Source organism: Setaria italica, chromosome IX (assembly GCF_000263155.2).
Source record: "Setaria italica strain Yugu1 chromosome IX, Setaria_italica_v2.0, whole genome shotgun sequence".
In the NCBI taxonomy this organism is placed as follows: Eukaryota; Viridiplantae; Streptophyta; class Magnoliopsida; order Poales; family Poaceae; genus Setaria; species Setaria italica.
Genome location: NC_028458.1, coordinates 47,857,575 through 47,878,764, shown reverse-complemented (window position 1 = coordinate 47,878,764; position 21,190 = coordinate 47,857,575). Strand labels below are relative to the sequence as shown.

At 43.3% G+C, this 21,190-nt stretch overlaps 3 protein-coding genes and 1 non-coding gene across 6 annotated transcripts; all 4 read right to left on the bottom strand.

Moving 5' to 3' along the window:
* Positions 1-1,597: 1,597 nt before the first annotated feature.
* LOC101761879 (alpha-L-arabinofuranosidase 1) lies at positions 1,598-11,644 on the bottom strand. Of its 3 annotated transcripts, XM_012842853.3 has the most exons (20): positions 11,477-11,644; positions 10,318-10,590; positions 9,755-9,809; positions 9,129-9,331; positions 8,707-8,828; positions 8,466-8,619; positions 7,790-7,859; positions 6,858-7,003; positions 6,737-6,782; positions 6,576-6,628; positions 5,652-5,796; positions 5,403-5,521; positions 5,257-5,328; positions 5,081-5,184; positions 4,939-4,995; positions 4,650-4,848; positions 4,427-4,570; positions 3,152-3,367; positions 2,493-2,753; positions 1,598-2,031 (listed from the first exon to the last, which is right to left on the bottom strand). In XM_012842853.3, the coding sequence occupies exons 2-20, from the start codon at positions 10,495-10,497 to the stop codon at positions 1,858-1,860; spliced, it is 2,520 nt and encodes an 839-aa protein (XP_012698307.1). In that variant the 5' UTR covers positions 10,498-10,590; positions 11,477-11,644; the 3' UTR covers positions 1,598-1,857. The 3 variants fall into 3 exon arrangements, with proteins under 3 accessions (XP_012698307.1, XP_022678802.1, XP_004984560.1); XM_022823067.1 differs by lacking the exons at positions 1,598-2,031; positions 2,493-2,753; positions 3,152-3,367 and adding exons at positions 3,925-4,318; positions 11,257-11,368 and having other exon boundaries at positions 11,477-11,642; XM_004984503.2 differs by lacking the exons at positions 1,598-2,031; positions 2,493-2,753; positions 3,152-3,367 and adding an exon at positions 3,925-4,318 and having other exon boundaries at positions 11,477-11,642.
* TRNAE-CUC lies at positions 3,967-4,039 on the bottom strand. The gene has a single exon. It is a non-coding gene; the product is annotated as a tRNA-Glu (tRNA).
* Positions 11,645-13,134: 1,490 nt separating the features above from the next.
* On the bottom strand, positions 13,135-14,236 carry LOC101761479. The gene is made up of 2 exons (XM_004984502.3): positions 13,635-14,236; positions 13,135-13,530 (listed from the first exon to the last, which is right to left on the bottom strand). The coding sequence occupies exons 1-2, from the start codon at positions 13,913-13,915 to the stop codon at positions 13,401-13,403; spliced, it is 411 nt and encodes a 136-aa protein (XP_004984559.1). The 5' UTR covers positions 13,916-14,236; the 3' UTR covers positions 13,135-13,400.
* A 1,852-nt stretch (positions 14,237-16,088) lies between these two features.
* LOC101761097 lies at positions 16,089-17,119 on the bottom strand. The gene has a single exon (XM_012842598.2). It carries the CDS (start codon positions 17,011-17,013, stop codon positions 16,417-16,419), a length of 597 nt encoding a protein of 198 aa, XP_012698052.1. The 5' UTR covers positions 17,014-17,119; the 3' UTR covers positions 16,089-16,416.
* Between the last annotated feature and the right edge of the window lie 4,071 nt (positions 17,120-21,190).

Sequence of the window (21,190 nt, the reverse complement as noted above, 5' to 3'; positions counted from 1 at the left end):
CGGCTTTAGTGCGGTCAGATAGTAGACTACTTGGGACGTGAGGACTGATTTTACAACGTGAGCCTTCCTGCATGGTTTAGGTTGCGCCCGTTCCAACTGTTGAATTTGGCACATGTTTTGTCTACCAACGGCTGGAAATCAACCCTGCGCAGCTTGATTGTGGTCAGTGGGAGACCAAGGTATTTGATTGGGAATTGCGTCTTTGTGGCTGGCAGGTCAAGCATGATGTTGTTGACATTCAGGTTGGAGCATCGGATTGGTACAACCGTGGACTTGCTGAAGTTTGTGTTTAGTCCAGTGGCTTGGCCAAAAAGGGTGAGAAGTTCTGCAAGGGCGGTCACTTCTTCTTTGGCCGGTCTGAGGAACAGTGTGGCGTCGTCGGCATACATGAGATCCGAATGGTCGGTGTGCGGCCCCTCAATTTGCTGAAGATCCCTTTCTCTGTGGCCAGGCTAATTAGTTTTTGCAAGGGGTCAATCACGATGACGAACAGCAGTGGCGATAGTGGGTCGTCTTGACGTAGTCCTCGACCGTGCTTGTGCTTGATTGGCTGGTTTGGAACACCGTTGAGCAGGACACGCGAGCAGGACGTTGAAAGGAGGGAGGCCACCATCTCTCTCCATCTAGGCGGGAAGCCTAGTTGTTGTAGCAAGGCAAGGCAAGGAGATAGTCCCATCTCACGGAATCAAAGGCTTTAGTGATGTCTAGCTTGAAGAATAGCGTTGGGGACTTGTTTCGGTGTAGTCTTCTCGCCGTATTGTGTACGGCCGTGAAGTTGTCATGAATGCTTAGTTTTTATGAATGCACTTTGGGTAGTGGAGATCATGCTGTTCATGTGCGGGGCGAGGCGTAGTGCTAGCATCTTTGCTATTATCTTCACAAAGGAGTGTATCAAACTGATCGGCCGATAATCAGTTATCTCGATGGCACCCTCTTTTTTTTGCAGTAGAACAATATTAGCGGAGTTAATGAGCTGCATATTGGAGGTCCTGAGGGAGTGGAATGAGTTCGCTGCTGCCGTTATGTCCTTGATGATGTCCCAGCAAGATTTAAAAAAAGCTCCCGTGAAGGGAAATTCCAAAATTACAGCACCAACTTTGCAATGGCCTGGTGGTGGGATTTGTTCTTTCTAAATGGCATGTTGTGGTGGGTTCGAAGTTGCTCCCCCTTGATTTAGGCCCTCTTTGGCACGGCTTATTTCGGCTTTGGCTTCACCTATTTCACGCAAATCGAGACACTGTAGCGTGAAGCCGTTTTGTAAGCCGGGACTAAAATGAACTAGAAGCCGGGTGAAGCCAGTTTTTTTGGCTCACCGGCTTTGGCTTCACCGGTGAAGCTGTTTTGGGATGAGCCGTGCCAAAGGGGGCCTTATTTTGTTATTGCTGATTTTTCCTCCGGTCTGCAGCTGGCTTTGCGCCTAGGACTCCGCTGGCAGTTCTATTCCGTTTCGGACCGGTTCTTGCGTGAGTTTTGACGGAAGGGGGATGACGGTGGAAACAAAAACGGCAGAACTCACGAAGGATTTCTTCTGTACTTTAATATTAGGTAGAGCTTTGTATAATACTAAGACCTTCCCCAAATCTTTTCACACAAAATCTGAAAAAAAATATGGATAAGAATAGATTGCAATTGATTTACCTCCCATACAAAGTGTTCCCAATATCTTGGCTGGAACAGTTATTTACAAGCTTCTGGACAATCTAAGCGGAGCCAGATACAAGAAATGCAGACCAAGCAGACTTCAAGGTGAGATTAACATTCCGTAGATTAGCTTCAAAGCATTCATCTTGTCTTGTTAAGAAGATGAAATGAAGCTCTAACTGCACAAATGATGGTGGATAGTAATTCAAGAATAGTCTATTCCTTCTTGGTCTTGTTTTCATCTGCTTCTTGCTCCTTGATCTTCTTGGGTTTAGTTAAGAAGGTCACCACCCATACTCCCAACAGGGTCGCTTGGAGGGGCGCCAGCCAATATACCAGTAGGTGGTCAAATGTTGTATGATCTCCTCGAGCATATGCCCAAGCAAAAGCCTACAAGCACATACCAGAACAAGTAATCAGGAAACTGAATATGGATTACTAAATTTTATGAACTACATGAACTAAGGCAATTACGAATGTCAGGTATAATAGGAGCAACATCTAACATGGAGCCAGTTGGCATACTACAACGACTGCCATATAGACTTTGTACAGCACAAACATTTCCTATGTCCTTTGCAACAAATAAAAGAATGCATCCAAAATAATCTTATAAGGTGTGCCATCATATAAACTGTTAGACTGCAGTGCCTAAACTTGATATCAGCTTGAACCATCACTTGGCAAGTACAAAACTGCAAGCTGTCTGGTGCACAACTCAATCAATCACAAATGACTTGTTGCAATGACACATAGCTATAGCAGTACGCAGACTAGGAGGAAGTGTGGAGTCACAACAAAATTTATGCCTGTACTTTTTGGATAGTTTCAGTTTGTGTTGAAAGACTTACAGATGCAGGGTTCATAATCCCTCCAGTAATGTCTGAGCTCAGGATATGAATTGTGTTCTTCCAGATGCTTGTGATCCATGTCTTCATAAAGAAACTTTTCATCTTCTTCTTCTTAAGAGTCACTGATACCATAACAACCATGAAAGTTGCTAATCCTTCAGCTAACGCTCCATGATGAGCACCAACACTTAAGCGAGCTCCCTTACCCACATTAGGGAAAGTAAACTGAATGAGCTTCACTCCCAGAACTGCCCCAACCACCTGATAACCATAAAGAGAACAACAAATATTTGATCAACAAACAGACAGATCAACAAATCAATGCATCCGTAACAATTAACCGAAACAAAAAGGGAATGGCCATCAACAGTATGTCTGTGTACCATGACAAAGTGACAAGCATTACAACTTATAGCATCAGGCAGGCTGCCTGTCGTATGAATGTGGTAAATTAGCATATGCCCATAAGGTAACCAGACCATGGTGGATTTGATATCAGACAGCCATAGAGCATAATCAGTAATTTTGGTCCCTATAGATACGATCAACCAAATTACATACGCCGTTTTAAGTTTCACGGATGGACATCACGGAATGAAGGCCAAATCCAGAAGATAGAATTACGAGCTAACGACATACATCGTGTGCGGGAGCATTACCTGGGCAGGGATTCGTACGAAGGCTGTGAATAGGTACACGGCGGGTCCGCCGTGGGATGCGACGGCGGCGGCAAGGACGGTGAGCGGGTTGTAGGAGGCGCCGCCCGTGGCGGCCTCAAGCCAGGCGAAGATGAACATGTACACGAGGGAGAGCGAGACCTTCACCGCCTCGGCCTCGGGCCGGCCCCCGAAGCCGAGCGGGCCGTACACGAGCAGCTTCACCAGCGCGCCCGCGCAAACCCACGCGGCCGCCAGCGCCAGGTCGCCCGCCACCAGCCACGGCCGGATGCGGGCGCGCGACGGCGGTGGCGGGGCCGGAGACATGGCAGCGGTTGGGGTCGGGAGGATGGCAGGGGTCGTGCGCGGCTGGAGAGGGAATCTTCTGGCCGGGATTAGTTAGGGGCGATCGAGTTAATTTGGAGGTTGCTTAATGCGTTTTAGCCCTCGTTGGAAGCGGAATTTTAAATTGGTAAGCAAGACAAGATTCCCAATCCCATGTGATTAAGGATAGCGGTAACTTGATGACAGGGAAACCACTGCTACATCTTTGTCGTCACGTGCATTGTGCACATCAGCACATACGCGCATAACGCTGTCTCTGTAGCCAACCAGGAAAAAAATTTGTAAACGTCTGCAGCGTACGCCTTACCGTATCTTCTAAGAGGAGGGCGCAAAATGAGGTCCAGACAAAAATTTGTAAAACCGTCTGTAGCGTACGCCTTACTGTATCTTGTAGGAGGAGGGGGCAAAATGAGGTCCAGAAAACAGGGGGGGAAAAATGTCAGAATGAGAAAACTGCAAAAAGGAAAAAAAAATTCCGTTGCCGGGACTCGAACCCGGGTCTCTCGGGTGAGAGCCGAGTATCCTAACCAGCTAGACTACAACGGATGTGTGCTAGGGATTAGTTACCATGTAGAAATAATCCATACATACATCGTGCAAACCGTGTACAAATAACCAGCTGTGCTTATTTATTCACATATATTATATTTCTATTGGATCCTTGGAGGACCCTTACCGTGGCCACATCATAGACTGTAATCACGTGCTTGAATGCATCGCCTGGCTCGAGCCCAGGAGGAGATCAAATGAGGTGAGAGAGTACGAATCCAGAAGAACACCCATCTGCTCGCCCGCGTTGGTTATAGGACTTGCCGCCGGCACCACCTATAGCACAGTAGTTCAGACATCACAAAAGCTACACCAAATCCAAGGCGTAATCACTATCATTTGCTGTAAGTTTGCAATGCATTGAATCAAGTCGATGCATCAAACCTTGTCTGGCTGCTGGAAGGAGTTTTCGTCCCGCAGCCACCCAGAGGTAAGAACCGTCTTGATGGATCCAAATGTCCGGATATCAGTTTCCAGCCCAGTTACAGATATATTAAGGTTAACAGCTTTGCTCCCAAAATTTACAACCTGCAAAAGATTTCTTTTTCCAGGTTAGCTTTCATTTTCATTTGCAAAGCTAAATTTTTCAATGAGAAAAATAAATCACCTTTATTTTCAGGTAAGTATTTCCATCTTGTGAATTATTCCAAGTGATAGCAGATGTGACCAGTTGATCATAGTTTGACAGTTGAATAGTGGATGGATGAAGTGCCCCACCGCTTGAATCTTTGAAGAAGTGTAGCATCCAGTAATTTGGACATCCGTAGTGCTGCCATGAGTTAAAGACTATGGCATCTGGGTTCCACCTATCAAGTAGAGCGGTATTTTTTATTAGATGTTGATGAATAATCAGGCAGAAACACATTTACCATGCAGAAGTAAATATCAACAATTACCTTCGATCATTATCATTTACGAAGAGCGGGGCACAACTTGCCATTTCAACCACATCACTGCATAGAAACAATTGCAAAACAGATAAGTCTGTAACATAATCTACATCACCCAGGAGCCAAACCAGAAATAGCATTAAAAAACCTGTTTCTTTCTAATCCGATGAGAAATGCAGCTTCAGCTAAAGCAGCTATCAGTGTTCCTCGGCCAGCATCATTTCCAGTCACAGCATATTCACTAACAATTGCCTACGATTTACAAAGGGAATTACTGACCACTTGTAAGGATGACAATTGAGGTATCAATAGCAAAGTGGGTACCTTGGGTCCACTGCGGGCTGTATTATCAAACATTCTAGATTTGGAAAACATATCACCTGATGAGGTATAGACCTGCAGCATAGCAGATGTCACACTCTACTGGGAAAAATATTATCCAAATGAAGACCAAGCAAAGCAGTCATTACATGAACATCATACAAATCAGCTGGGTTGACTGGTGAAATAGCAGATCTATCACAGCTTGATATGATTTTGATGTCTGGGTAGGACGCTTTTATTGCAGAATAGAACTTCACGTAGTTATCTACAAAATGGGATAAGTATTGGTTTTCTTGGCATAACAATAAAATGAAACTGAAAGAATCCCATGATGCTTAAAAAAAGAATGTTATTATGAAGCAAAACAGGAAGAAAATGGAATTGTGCAAAAAAACCTTTATAATAGTATTTAGAACATTCTTGATTCCCTACTGAAACATAATAAAGCTGAAAGGGCTCTGGATGTCCCATTGCTGCACGAACTGAACCCCATGCAGTCTGGGGATCTCCCCTGGCAAACTCAATACCATTAACAACATCCTGTAACATGGCAAGCATGGAGAAATTTGAACGACAACGCAATGTGGATTAAGTAATTGATGCTGTTCAAAAATACTACTGGAATGGAACCATTTACTCTAGGAAACTTCATCACTTATGTATGTGCGCCGCGTCTGGTCAGCATAACCAGGACGTTGCGGAAATCCAATTAAGAACATATGCATTATATAATTCTAGACACTGGAGCCTCAAGTCCATGCCAACATTTGACTTTCTTTTTTCTTATTTCCAGCATATTTAGACAAGAAACTCAACCATTACCTGAGTAGTGCGTGTGTTGCAAATTATAAGTACATTATGCTATTCCAAAGTTAATATAAACGAAAATTAAAATTAATTAGGTATGATTTAACCACTCATCCAACAGTCCTATGCTAGATATCAACAGACACTTATAATGTTAGTAGTATGGCACTAAGGGTGCAGAACCCCAAATTGGAGTCTATCGGTTCGCATCGTGCTGTTAGATCTGTTCATCTGTAGCATTTTATTTCACTGTTCTCATTGAACTTATGTTTGTTCTTTTTTTTTCTTGTTACCATTGGTTATTTCCTAAGACAACCCTTTGACAACTAAATTAAATTAATGGATAACTTTCTTTACATGTTCTTTTCACCAGATGTTCAATTAAGGAAAAGGACTGCATAGGTAAACCCATCATAAAAAAGATCTTCAGCTTAATCCTGAGAAAACTTACTAAGAGAAGAGTTCAATACAGATTAAATTATCATTTTCATATTCAGAATTCAAGAAAAAACCTTTACAAAAGCAGCTATTGTTGCAGATGGAACTTCTTCGTTAAGGCTGGCCCCTGTCACATTGAAAGGAATTACCAGTCAAGGGTAAGTTATCTCTCCAAATATGTAATGTTTTTTATGCAACCTTCAATACTTTCTTGATAAGTTGATATAGCAATTACCATCATTGACCACCCAAACTGGGCAAGCACCAAGGTCTTCTGCTAGCTACATCAATAAAATAGAACTCTCAGAATCAACAGAGGAACTTTCAGTTCGGACAAATAGCAGTGTGATGCTCACTTGGAGGAACTCAAAAAATCCAAGTCCATCATCAGTCCAGTAGGCCCAAGCATCATTGAAATGGCCAGGTCTTTCTTCCCATGGTCCAACAGTTTCACTCCAGCGGAATGAATTTACAAGATAGTTCCCCATTACATAGTTGCCACCTAAAAGCAACATAATGTAGTAATGTACTGTGAGTTCCCAGCAACCTCACTGTCTAACTACGATCCCAGAAAGGAGATCACAATTCATTCTAACTCTAAGTTAGCCGTTCTTTATTTATCCGTATAACAGAAACACAAACATAAAAGATTTCATGAAGGTATACAAATTGATGTATCTTATATTCAGTAAAAGAGTGATATTACATGTAATATTCAACAAGTGATACTACATCTTGGGAAGTTTCTTACTTTTGTTCTCTTGAAATTTTCTTGCACAATCACAGAAATGTCGTTCCTCGTGTGGATGGAATATATAGATTCTTCATCAAATCAGAGTAATAAACCAATTTTTAGTAAATAATAAGCTAATAATTATAGTTGCTAGGTGCATCTTTTTAACACGTGATTTTTTTTAGAAAGATTATATAAGACATATCTTTACAACATATCAGCATCCAATTGTTGCACAAAGGGAAATGGAGCAAAGAGTATGCCTCACTTACTGCAACAGCGATGACTGGTGTGTTACAATAATCACAGAAATACACGACTGTCAATGGCGGAGGAGTCAAGACTATGTGCAAGGTATACGCATCTAATTTTGACCAGACTGCTAGTCATATACTAATATAATCAGCAAGTACTTGCCCAGTATTCACAATATTTTATAGATATGTCTGGTCTTAACAGGCTCTTCCCTCACAGGCTGGATTGTGCTGATACATACTACCCTCATCTCTACATATGAAGAATCTCAGAAGTAAGATAAAATGCTAGGTGACAAACCTGGAAATTTTAGAAATCGGGGCTTCAGATTTGCGAGCATAGAGGCAAGATCTTTACGGAAACCATGCCCCTGAGAGATAAAATTGATAAATAAGGATCACTGTTAAATCAAGAAATGGAAAGTCCGTGACACCTTAGTTGACTACGGATTGTATATTTTTCCTTCTTCTGCTAAAACCATCTCCTGATGTAAAATAGGATTAAGTTTCTAACCATACGATGGTCTTGCTTATAGGAATTTATAACTTAGCAGGTCCTTGAACTGGTAAAGCATCGGCACACAATGCAATTTTGATTATGATGGCAACAACATGTATTTAGAAACATTAGAGTGCAAAACTATTATAACTGCATGGTTGCACTATGGCTATGTATGGAAAGCATAGTTTGATAAAGATCAGTTAACATTCTCTGAACCAAGAATAATTCTTTCTGGCAATAGAAATTAAAGTTACCAAAAATTATGGTTCAGGTTATGATGTTTTTTGATATGTGACTAGACAATTGTGACTAGACAATCCGCACGTAAAATAGCTGTAATTACAAAATAGCATGTAGTATGATTTGTGCTTCTCAAATACCACTATTTAGGTTGCAAAGGAAATGTATGGAGGGAATGTACATCATGTTCCTTGGAACATCAGAAGGATAAAAATGAACTTGGAAATGAAATTACCATGTAAGTATCTTCTGGCATAAGTGATACTTGATCGAACCAAATTATGCCACTTTTGGTGGTCGTAAGCTGAAGTCTTGAATTAGTATTTCTATCGTTTGACTCTAAATCAAATTCAACCTTCGTCCACTCAACAAAGTCTTCTTTGTCACCCCTATAATTTATATTGCATTTCCTGTTATTTCACCGAAAAGGGCAAATGAAGTATTCTTTATACATTGAACCGTGAGATATTGCTTACGTGATGGTATGAGAAGCTAGATTTTGAAGACCATCTGAACTTGTTAAGGAAACTGTCAACTCCACCGCCTCTGACGATCTAATGTACATGGTAGCTCTATAAACCTTTGTTCTCTCAATGTTCTGCAACAAATGTAGCAAAAATATTTCTTAATGTTACGCTGGAGATAAGCACACATTATGGATTTATCAAGTCTGAAAGGGGGAAGAGATGCATATGAATTGTATCCACATTGGTTCAGATATTAGTACTGTGAATGCAGAGGATCTTAAATACCTCACAAAAAAATTAGAGGGTCTTAACAAGTAATCTAAAAAAATACCTAACTGAAAATTCCTAACAGATATATACAACAGGCAGATGGAAAGCGTTATGGAAGGTTGCTTAATGAAAAAAAACTATGAATTATGTAAAGGTCATACCATGCCCCAGTAACCAGGATTGTATATTCCAACACCTCCTGAAGGGCAACCACTAGCTTCACAAAGTACTTCCATTCGAAGTGCAATTGGGTTACCAGCAAAACAGGATGATCGGTCTGTTGCCACAATAATATTGGATTCATCCCCAATAATCAGCCATGGGTCAATGTTTGAAGGAGTATTAGCACCACCAGCTTCAAAACCTGTAACATAAAAGAAACTTGTAAGGAGCCAGGAAACTTGACATCCTATTCCTTATGATCTACAAACAAATATTCGCTACAAAAAAAATTATCAATGATTGTTACTTTGTTAGCACCTATGGTGGAGAACTAGAGATATTGGACAGAATGAGGTATGAGCAACTAGTAGCTCTGCTTTTAACTATCTATACAGACAAAAATCATTGTCTGAGCAACCAGTATGGCTACAGCAAACAAAGACAATTGTCGCCATCGTGAAGTTATTTTCCTGACAACCATAAATTATTACAGATACGTAGGTACAACTCTGATGATAAAACATTAAAATTGCACACCAACAAAAGATAAAAAGGGGGATCAAATGATGAACATGACTTTCTTCAGGCAGAGTGCCAGTTAACCTTAGACACAGAATCCCATTACCTCTGTTGCTTACAAGCTCTGCCCACAATCCACCAGCTCCAGCATGGTTGATCTCCTACATGTACAACCAAGATTCCAAGAATTACAAAGATTCATCACCTTCAAAGTAAAACAACTAAACAGCTTTTAACGCTACTCTACAAGGTTCATTTTTATGATATGAAAAGTTGAAAGGAATTGGAATGACAAAGAAAAAGTTTATATTTACTAGTGTAACCACAGGTCAAGTTTCTCGTGGGATTATAATAGTTTTTAGCAAAAGTAAACACCAGCTGAACTCCTGAACAGACATGCATGAATATGTGATATCCTTACTCAGCCAGTATGTTATGTGAGCTGAAGTTGATTGTGTATGGCCATTTAGCACCAATATAGATAGTTAACCATTTTAGACAAGTGCACAAGAGTTCATTAAGTTGGCCTATTAAGATCCAACATTACAAAAGCATTGACATCTCTGCAGAAGGCACGTTATTGGTAGGGTAAAGGTGCTGACTTACTACAGGTCACTACAACAACTGCATAAAACCAATGTATGAACAACAACCAAACATTACACTCACCTCAAAGAAGATGCCAAACATATTTCCAGGGATCACCTGAGCATTATGAGGTGAAGCATCCACACTCAACTGAGCAGTTTGCGCTGCCACAGATCCAATATAAAGTATCTGACACAAGCCACAGACAAGAACCAGCACATCGAACAACCAGTAAAACGAACAGGCTCTTGGGATGCCCATTGCTTCCTGCTACAACCGAGACCAGAGCACTAGCTCAAGGTAATCCCGCTATGCCCAACTACTCATGCTGCAACCCAGCAACGTTTTATCAAACTGCATGGATAGAAAACAGCAATTGGCTCAGAGAAAAGGTGCATGAGTAGAAGTGAAGTCAAAATAAAACGATGAGAGAAGAAGATAGCAACATCATCTATATGTAATCCTGTCTGAAGATTACTTCCCAGAGTTGCACTCCTGTCGCGGGCAAGCAACACAGAAGTGTCGTTTTCTCCTTATTATCCATCCAGGAAAGCAATACCTTGTATGGTACACTGTCTGCATTCCATGTTAACCAGTTTTCTCTGTATAATACCCTCTTTATGTGCCTTTGGCTAAATTTGTTTGAATCTTCTGTATAGATGAGTTTATTGGTAGAAACATTGAGAGCCCCACCCACCCAGCTCTAACCCGGGTGCCCACAAGTCGTTGTCTCCTAATCCATCTATGAAAGCCATAGTCATACCACATACAGCACACCATCTGCATTTCACTGTGACCGGTTTTCTCTTGCCTAAAAAATATGCAAAATCTCGCTTTCTTAAATGTGTATCTACCAATGTAAATTCTGCAATAGTAACACCCTTAATCTCTAAATTGGGAGCTGTTCGCATGCCGCATTTAGCTGGGTTATAAACGGCAAAGTACTGCACCCCCAGCATGGAACAAACCGGAATCAAACAGCACAACCCGATTCAGAGGGTTTGCCAGAAAGGGGCATACCAAACGTGGGGGTGTGGGGGCGAGGAGGGTTTCAACTGAACCCCTAGCGAATTTTGGAAAATAATAAACCAGCTGCTCTCTCCTCCACATGGAAACGGAAATTCGCAACAAACTGGACGGATTAATCAGTCCAAGAAAGAAAAGTTAAAGAACTGAGGGGCCGCCACAGCAAAGGGGGAAATTCCTGCAGAACGAAACGAGTAGGGTAGGGTTTCCTTACAGAGCAAAGCGTCTTCAGCCTCTGCGGAGAGGGTACGACGATCGCGTGAGACCCTGGGACAAGGAAACGGGCGTCGATTGATCGGCGGCCTCGCTTGTCGCCTTCGGCCGGCGGCCAGTAGGCAGCAGGGGACTGCGGAGAGAAACGAAGAGGATGATGATTCGTCAGAACTTGGAGGGGCCGACGTGGCGGTGATATATACATGTGATGATGTGAACAGTTTGTGTGGGGCCATGGAGCCGGTAGCGTTGCCAATAATCATCCCAAACGGAGGAGACAGATTAAAATGAGGCCCATCTGCAATCATTTGGTTGTGGAGCTGTTTTTCTTTTATAAACGTTTGCATTTAGGGTGCGTATAGCAAATCTCCATCCAATTCTGATTCTTTATGCGAGCTGATTCTTTGAGAGAAGTGATTTTGTGACTGAAAGTGATTTCTTTTTATTTTCTAGCGTAAACTGTTAAAATCAGGATGAAGAATCACTTCATAGAATCAACTGTTTGGCAGAGATCCCATTAGATTTAGCAGAGAATCGAAACTCCGCCAAACACACCTTACTTTTTTTCGAAAAAATGGTTGCGTTTTCTCCTATAGATCAACATATCCGAAAACTCAATGTTTAACCCTGAAACTCAAGAAAATCTAGCAATCATTCCTTGGTCTCTATTTAACATAAAACTCCAAAACGCTCTGAAAAATATCCGAGGAAAAAAACGATGTCTGCCCTTGGCTGGCTCGGACTTACGTACGCTTCATAACCCGATCTGAACCCACTCAACATATGGTCATGGGCCTATTAATTGTACACCAAATAAAATCCCACTAATCATTTTTATTTCCTTTATTCATTTCCTATTTTTTTTAAACTCTTCTCATTCATATAGGGGCGGACCCAGAGCCCGGCGACCCTGGGCGCCTGTTCGGGCTCCAGCGCCGCAGCTGCAGGAGCCTAGCTGTGGTCCTCCAAGGTTCACAACTCTATTCTAGGCGTGGTTTAGTTGCCCAATTTTGGACAACCAAATTTACTGTAGCGTTTTATTTTTATTTGTGAATTATTGTCTAAATATTGACTAATTAGGCTTAAAAGATTCGTCTTGCAAAGTACAACAAAACTGTGCAATTAGTTTTTGATTTCGTCTACATTCAGTACTCCATGCATGTACCGCAAGTTTAATGTGATGGGAAATCTTCTTTTTGCATAGTGTCAAAGTTGGAATTTTGGGGGACTAAATAGGCCCTATTATCTTATACTCCATGGGAAGAGAGTTGTCTTATGCTCAACACAGACTTCGTCTGACCGCTGGGTCCGCCGCTGCATTCATATATGATATATCATCGTCTATCGTACGATTATATGTTATCGAGCCTTCTCCCTCCTCTTCTCTCGTCGTCTTCTATGAGCCTTCGCACCGCACCCTCCTCCCTTCCACTCTCCCACACTAACCTGTCTCAAGTAGGCCGACTAATTGTTTGTCCTAACCCACTTCTTGCCAACCTATTATCCATAGTTCCCGTGGCAGCACCATGACTTGTGAGTTCATCCTAACATAAAATTTTTAAACCCTAAACTCTAACTCTAAACATTCAGAGACTTGAAGAGTCTAAACATTTTGAGACTTGAAGAGATTTTAGAAGAATAAAATCTGACCATAAAACATGTCACAGCGATTAATTTTGAACATTCTCCTTGAAAAAGAAACACCCGAGTAAGTTCTAGCGTTCCCATTGAAAATTGCCTAGGGACAAAGTTTTGAATGTCTGTGAAACTATGAATTTAAACTCCAAGAACATTACACTAACAGCACGATTATGCTTGCGCGCTTTCGGCAGAGTTACATGCCATGAATCCTGCGGTTGCAATCACCTCGTTTCACTATTGACATGTTCGCACAGAGCGCGGCATGCCATTGAGGCATCGGTTTGTCATTCACCCCGTGACGACTCCTCGTTGTCTTCATCAGCATCCAAGGGCCTGAAAAACTTGCCGTCCAGCAGGTACATGCCGGCGGCGAGGCGCACGGCCCAGACGTCCTTGGGCTTCCGCGCCATGATCCTGCTCAACCAACGAAGTCACAAGAACGTCAGCGCCAAGACACTGTAGTAGTTAGTACACAGTTCGTTTTCTATTCTGATCGAGTACCAGAGTATATCACGTACCTTCCGACGTCGCCGGCCTTGACCTGGCCGCTGTTGTGCCGGAGCGACGGCACCGACGCCGCGGTCTTCAGCATCACGGGCGCCTCCAGGATGACGATCGGCGAGCCCACCTTGAGGTTCGATTTCGTGTCGCTTGCTGATGCAACGTCGCCGTTCGGCGCGCACCGGACGGCGACGCCGCGGTGACGCCGTCGCACGGGAGAAGCAGGGACTCGTGCTGTCGAGGAGACGTAGGGTGAAGAAACAGCAGTAGTTGCTGCCGCGAGCAATGGATGTGCCATTCCTACCCACTGAAGCAGATACAGAGGCAGGGAGGTGCTCGACAGTCTCTATGCAGCTATCTGCTAATGCAATTCTAGTTCCTGTGTTGCCAATCCTCCGTTGTTACTCCTTGCTGATTCGTGAGCGCGATGCTGGATTGAGGGTTCTGCTCCAACGTTTGGCTTCGACGGGAATGGCTTGATTGGTGGAGTAATCGCTGGTTTGAGACTGAGCTCTCCTTGTAGAAATGGTGCTGTGGTCGCGCCTTGTGGACTGTGGTGGCAGGGGTATCGAGGATGTGCTTCTGAACGGCTGAGAAGTGAACGGTTGCTGTGTGCCCTGTTGGCTTTTGCTCCCTCCTTATCCATTCCTTGTTCTGCCTAATCTGAAACTAGTGCAAATCTGACCACTGGAGGAGACGTCCCGGTACAAAGGTACATCGTCTCAGTTTCTGTACCGCCATTTCAGGACAACCTTGCGTCTCGGTAATTTCCCATGGTGAAAATGTGAAATTCGAACCTCTTTCCTGCAGAAATCCACGCTGACTGCGGAGCCTGCTGCACTGCACGTCTGCGCGCCTAGGTTCCACTTAGCACGGCTCATGCTTCTGGAGAAAATTTCTTATTTGACCATAGTAAAATGAGATTTTCTTATTTGACATCAAAAAATTTGAACTTCCTTATCTAGCACTGGGTTAAACTTTTATTCTTTGACACTACATTCTATTCCGTCGTTTACTCCAGTGAACGGTAACCCATGGATTCTCCCTCTCTCTTTTCTGGACTAAAACAACATCCAAACCATCTCCAAAATTCATGAAATTTTTAATAGTGATAAAACATATGGAGAAAACCCCATTTTTCATAAGAACAAATATGTAGCACTTAATAAACATTAAAATTAAAATTCACAAAATTAGACCTTTTTAATGATTAAAATGAAATTTAGGGCATAAAAAATTCTTTAAAAATAACTAATATCCTGATTGTGGGATTAAGTAATTTATAAAATTATTATATATGATACGTGAAAAAGAGACATTTGAAGTTTTTAATAGAAAGTGATTTTTTAATAAATACAAATGTCTCCTTGTTACTTATGATATGTGACAATTTTATAAATCACCTCACCCCCACAACATAAATATTAGGTATTCTTAGACATTTTTTTAGAAATATTTTTATGAACCAAAAAAATTAGATAATATGTAAAAGTAGAATAATTTGGTGAATTTCAGTTTTAAGATGTTAAGCACTGTATTTTTGTTTTTATTCAAAATGGATTCATCTCCATCTATTGTATCACTAAAAAAGTTTCATAAATTTTGGAGGTGATTCGGATATCATTTTGGTCAAGAAAATAGGAAGGGAGAATTCACGGGTTTCTGTTCATGCGACTTAAACTGACTGAATAGACGTTAGTGTCAAATAAGTCTGTTCATGCGAGTTAAACTGATTGAATAGACGTTAGTGTTAAATAAGGAATCAAAGTATAACGAAGTTCAAATTTCAATGTCAAATAAGGAAACGTCATCTTTATTTAGTGTCAAATAAGTAATTTTCTCTTGTTTCTATCGCCGCGAGCAGCTGACACCCTTAACCGGCAATTGTTGATCGATCAGTAACTCTTACTGAAAGCGAGGTGCAGCGCTTCCGTTGCTTGAAGTTCAGAGGTAGCAATCTTATGGCGGTTGGGGAATTGCGCTGAGGCCTGAACGTTATCCTCAGGCCTCAGGGACAGGGTCCTTCAATGATCCAATGGACAATTGTTACCTTGACGGCCTTTTCTGCTGCAATGACAGTTTCAGATTGTAATGCAGCCTCAGAGGATTCAGTCCTACAAGACGTGCGTGTCTTAGTGTCGGCACTTGCAATGTGAACGGGGGCATGTGGTTTTGCGGAAGTCGTAAGTGCAAAGAAACGGGCACAATCACTATCCCAAAGAGGATCAAAATAAAAGGCAGCTTTTTGTTCTTTTCGATCAGCATTTTCCCTCCTCTTTTCAACACCCACAGAAAGTCTCTTTACCATAAAGCACATGAATATAAGACCAGGTCACGAGCCAGAGGAAGTGAGCGGAGCGCGAATTTTTAGCGTTCGTTGAACTCGTAAAATCTCTACAAACTATCGAAAATCATCTGCCGTCACTGTTACGTCATGGACGTGTTGCAAAGCCACATATAGAACCAAGAAGAGGAAAAGAATAGAGATTTTTGTGTTCGAAACATAGTGCAATGCAATAATGCGAAACAACGGCCTCTCTACCTGTACCAGGGATAGACTTTTTTTTTTTACCAGCGCCACTTTTCTATACATGATGGGAGGCATACATTCAGATGCAACTGCAAAACTACTGCAATCGCCTGGTTCTCCGATTAACACTACACCCATAGAGGCCTAAACCACTCATGGTCACCCCCATCGAATGATCATCCACGCAGCAGTTGCGGCTGCTGCTGCACACGCACGAGCTCACCTCGGACGGACTAGCGATCACGACGTTTTCATTGGGCAGTCAGGGCTCAGGCCACCTCGTTCTTCTTCCCGTACATGACGTTCCACGAGTCCAGCGTCGGGAACAGCGGCTGCTGCTGCTGCTGCTCCGCCGCGGCGGGCGTGGGCGTCGTCGCGTACGCCGTGGGGCCCGCCTGAAGGAACTGCTCGACGCCGAGCTGCGGCAGGAGGAGGCCGAGGCCGTCCTGCTGCTGCAGCAGCAGGTCGGCCTCGTCGGCGCCCGTGACGCGCTGCACCATGGCGCGGAAGGTGGCGGCGTCGGTGCTGATGTACGTGGTGGGCGCGCGCTTCGACGGCCGCGGCCGCCGCCGCTTCCCCGCGCCCCCGCCCGCCGGCCCCAGCCGGCACCGCGCGGACGACGACGGCGACGGCGACTGCGACGGCGCCGCGCTGCCCATCAGCGGAGGATGGCCCCCGAAGCCGTGCATCAGCACCGTCGTCGCCGCTGGCGGTGCCGCCGCCGTCGCGGCCGTCGCCTCGGCGGAAGGCTGGGGCACGTCGGAGAGGGAGAAGTGGAGCGCGCGGGCGATGGCGGCGTCGGCGAAGGAGCGGGACAGCAGCGCGTTCTGCGGCGCCACGCCGACGCAGGAGATGGCGGCGTCCATGCGTGCGTGCGTCCTTGGCCTCTCTGGCTCGGCGCTGGGTGTCGAGCTCGGGGTCTCGGTTTCGCAAGCTGCAGGCGGTGGCGACTTCGGGAGTGGGAACGGGCGGACTGGAGTGTGCGAGCGAGCGGCACGCGGGGGCTATAAAGGGCGCGGCTGGGCTGCGGGGAGGGCGGCGAGCCGGTGACGCAGCGTCAGCGTGGTGGGGGCGCCCGGGCAGGCAGGGAGCGAGACGCCCATGGGATGGCGTCGGAATCGGGCACATGGACGCGGACGGATGGGGCGCGCGCAGGCGGACAGGCGGTGTTGCGTGGTCGCAGCAACCAACGGCTGGGGGCGCAGGGAGGGCGGCAGGGGATGTGGACGTGCGTGATTGGCATCATGGTCGCATCGCTCTGGGGCAGCGTGCTTCCGTCTGATTTCTGAATGGACTCGGACCGAACTGTTGTCTGGTCTCACCGATCGGGTTGGTTGGTTGGTTGCCGTGCGTACGTCCTCGCGACCAGAACCCCGGTTTTGTCAAACGTCTAGAGAGTGGCGACTGGCGAGTCCCATCGCGACGATGGATGCGCATGCGCCTACACTTCCCCCGCTGGCTGCCCATTTCGTCCTACGGCAACCTGCAAGGCTGTTCAATTTCGGTTTCAACGTTTTGGTGCTGCTCTTGCCTCTTGAACATCAGCAGCGACCAGCGGGTGCTGTTTGATGTTCCGTACTAGTACGAGAGAGAAATCAAGTCAGGAATGTGAGTCACTAACTCGCCTAGAGTTAGTTTGGGACCAACGTATACGGAGACAATTGACCGTGCCCAGTACGTCGTCCCTGCTGTCGGTCGCAAGAAAACAAGTGCAAAGTGCACGCGAAGGGAGATCGAGTTCGTTCAAAGTTCAAAACACGATCTAGAAGCGATCTTCCTTGTGCGTCCTTTTGGAAAACTTGTCGTGCGTTTCTGGTCGCCTTTTCGAGATGCCCCTCGTCACCCCTCTCTCCTCTCTCCATCGCCAAGTGCGCCCTCTTCTTTCCTTTTTTTTCTTTTTTTCTTTTTTTTGCCTCTGAACATGATACCAGCAATCGCCTCAGTCACTGCGAGCGTGACAAGAGAACCTTCTGCGACGTTAAGTTAGAGTTAGCTTCAAGTTTTTCTAATAGGCTCCCTTTTTAGCACCCTTTTCTGATTGGTCAGTAAAGAGAGGAATGAATATCATGTGCCTTTCATGCATCTGAATATCTGATCTTCTAAATCATCTAATGCATCCTCGACGAAGTAAAGCATATATCCATTACAAATCTAGAAGAAAAAAATGTAAAGCATCGCCCAAAGGCCAAAGCTTTTGCTGCCACAGGCTGAGACCGGGTCTGTGCCTCTATTGAGTCGTGCTGCGTGGCGTCAGTTGGCACGCACAAGGTGTGGCAAATGGATTACGGATATACTAGTCCATCAACCTATGCGCCTGTACGGGCTAGCAATTTAAAAAGATATGAACATTAATATATAAATTAAAAGAGATATAATTAAGTGTTATTAGAAATCCAAAGATAAATTCTAAAGGACATAGGCTCATTAAAATTGCTTATCTTGGCTCTCCCTTTTTTATTGTCGTCATTTTCCTATATTGTAATTGATATATTTCGATTATTAGTGTCTGATTCTTTTCTTTTCGTGTTCCTGCCACAATTTGTAAGAATTGTATTCCTTATGCATGTAAAATTGAAGACCTAGTGTTTGGTGTAGCTCATTTTCCATACCCTATTTTGATTTTATTAATAACTTTGATTATGGATCCTAGGCTACACTTAGTTACTACAATGGCACAAACATGTGTTTTTAGCCTACATCAAATTTTCTCCATCAAACATATGCGCTAAATTGTATAGATATTACAATTTTTTTAAGAACCTTAGAGTTCACACATTGAACTATCAATATATATAGATATGTAACAATATTTTATGTCAAATATAAATATAATAAAAATCTATCTAAAGTAGGAACTTGCATATTTTTTGTCATGAAGTATTAATATAATTTAACAGGGACTATTGCTATTGTCATTGGTATGCGACTCATTAAGAAAATATTTTTCATGATCGTTAACCTATGGAAATTGACATGCTCACTGCTCATGCATGCATATGCACACAATCCGTATGGTGGCAGTAATGCATGCTTACTATGAGATATTTTTGTTCACCTTTCAGTAAGAATGCTAGTGCAGGTAGTAAGAATTATTCCCAGTTGTAAAGTAAAAACATTCGTATTTGAAGTAGCATACACAGTTGTAAAAGTAAAAAAAAAACATTCTTATTTGATTTAGCAAATGTGATAACTTTTCAAGAAGGATGCTAGTGCGAGTAGCTTGGTATAATTAAGAGTAGCATATTATTCTCTATTTTTTTATGTTATATACTTATATTGTTACTTGTGTAATTACTACGTACCTCAAATATCAACTTTTATCCTGAGCAAGACGTCCCCTTCCTCATTCTACTGCATCGTTATTGTTGCCTTCACTGCTGAACTGCTGGCAGATCGCATCAACCATTGTTGAGTTATATCATTCACGTTAAAAGTACATTAGATGTGCATTTGAGATTGTCTTTAACCCTTCTATCGGAATGGGCAGTGGCCACTGGCTGGTCGTCTGCCACAAGCTGCCGATGCAAGCATGATCTGCTTGAAGCTCTGTGCATCCACTGGACCACTGCCATTGGATCGTTCGTTCGATATTGTCTTCCACCTATTTTGTCCGTGGCCGCAGCTAGTAGTGCGCAATCCATCACGATGCAGATCCGATCCACTGCCCCGGGATCCAGATGCTGGAGTTAGTTGTTCATCATGACTCATGAGAACATTAAACTGTCGGATGCTGCAGTCACATGAGTCTGAGATTGATTTTGATACTAAGGGGGTGTTTGGATACGAGGTGCTAAACTTTAACAGTGTCACATCGGATGTTCGGATGCTAATTAGGAGGACTAAACATGAGCTAATTATAAAACTAATTGCAGAACCCTGTCCTAATTCGCGAGACGAATCTATTAAGCCTAATTAATTCATCATTAGCAAATGGTTACTGTAGCACCACACTGTCAAATCATGGACTAATTAGGCTTAATAGATTCGTCTCGCGAATTATACTCCATCTGTGCAATTAGTTTTGTAATTAGCCTATGTTTAATACTCCTAATTAGCATCTAAACATCCGATGTGACAGGTGTTAAACTTTAACAGGGTGTTGCCAAACACCCCCGTAACCTTCTGTGATCTCCTTTTGGCCAGACGAATCCATCGTTCGGGGCTGCCAATCGGTGATATGCCTCAACCTCTTAGGTTACCTACGGCGCCGTGACGTACTTTGCCTGATGAAGATCCCAATAGATTACTTCTACTCCCTCCGTTCTAAATTATAAGTCATTCCAACTTTCTTGGAGAGTCAAACATTTTTATGTTTGACCAAAATTATAGAGAAAATTACAAAAGTTTATGGCACCGAATAGATATACTATGAAAATATATTTAATGAAGAAACCAATGGTACCTATTTGATATCATGAATGTTAGCACTTTATTGTATAAATTTGATCAAACTTGAGATACTTTGACTCTCCAAGAAAGTTGGAATGACTTATAATTTGGAACGGAGGGAGTACGCATCTCCGATTGGCCTGGTTTCGTGCCTCCTCCTGATCACCAGGACTCTTCATTGTTTATATATGCTTCCTGGCATGAACTCCCGCTCTTGAACATCTCAAGTCGACTATTCCAAGGAGATAAGTTGATGCTATCATAGGTGAGGTGAGGCTGCGAGGGAGGGCGCTTAGCATCCGCGAGCAATGGAGCCAATCCGGTGACTATAGGGTTTGCCACTGAGGTGCTACATAACCATGTAGATTAACATTTAGCTCTCACGTTCATGCATAGAGATATATTAATACCGTACACATGAAGATTATTACAGTATATTTGGTTTATTGGCACATTAGTTGGGATCATGTGATCAGATTATGTGTGCTTTCATTATCATATATTCACGTGGAGATAGGTGGGTAATTCTTTGAGGTAACGTGGAGATATGGATTGAATATTTGAGGTAACTCTTTGGTGGTATAGGTGAGTAATTCCAACACAACAATTAGGGTTACGGTAATTTGTTAAAAAGCATAATAGATTCAAGGGCTA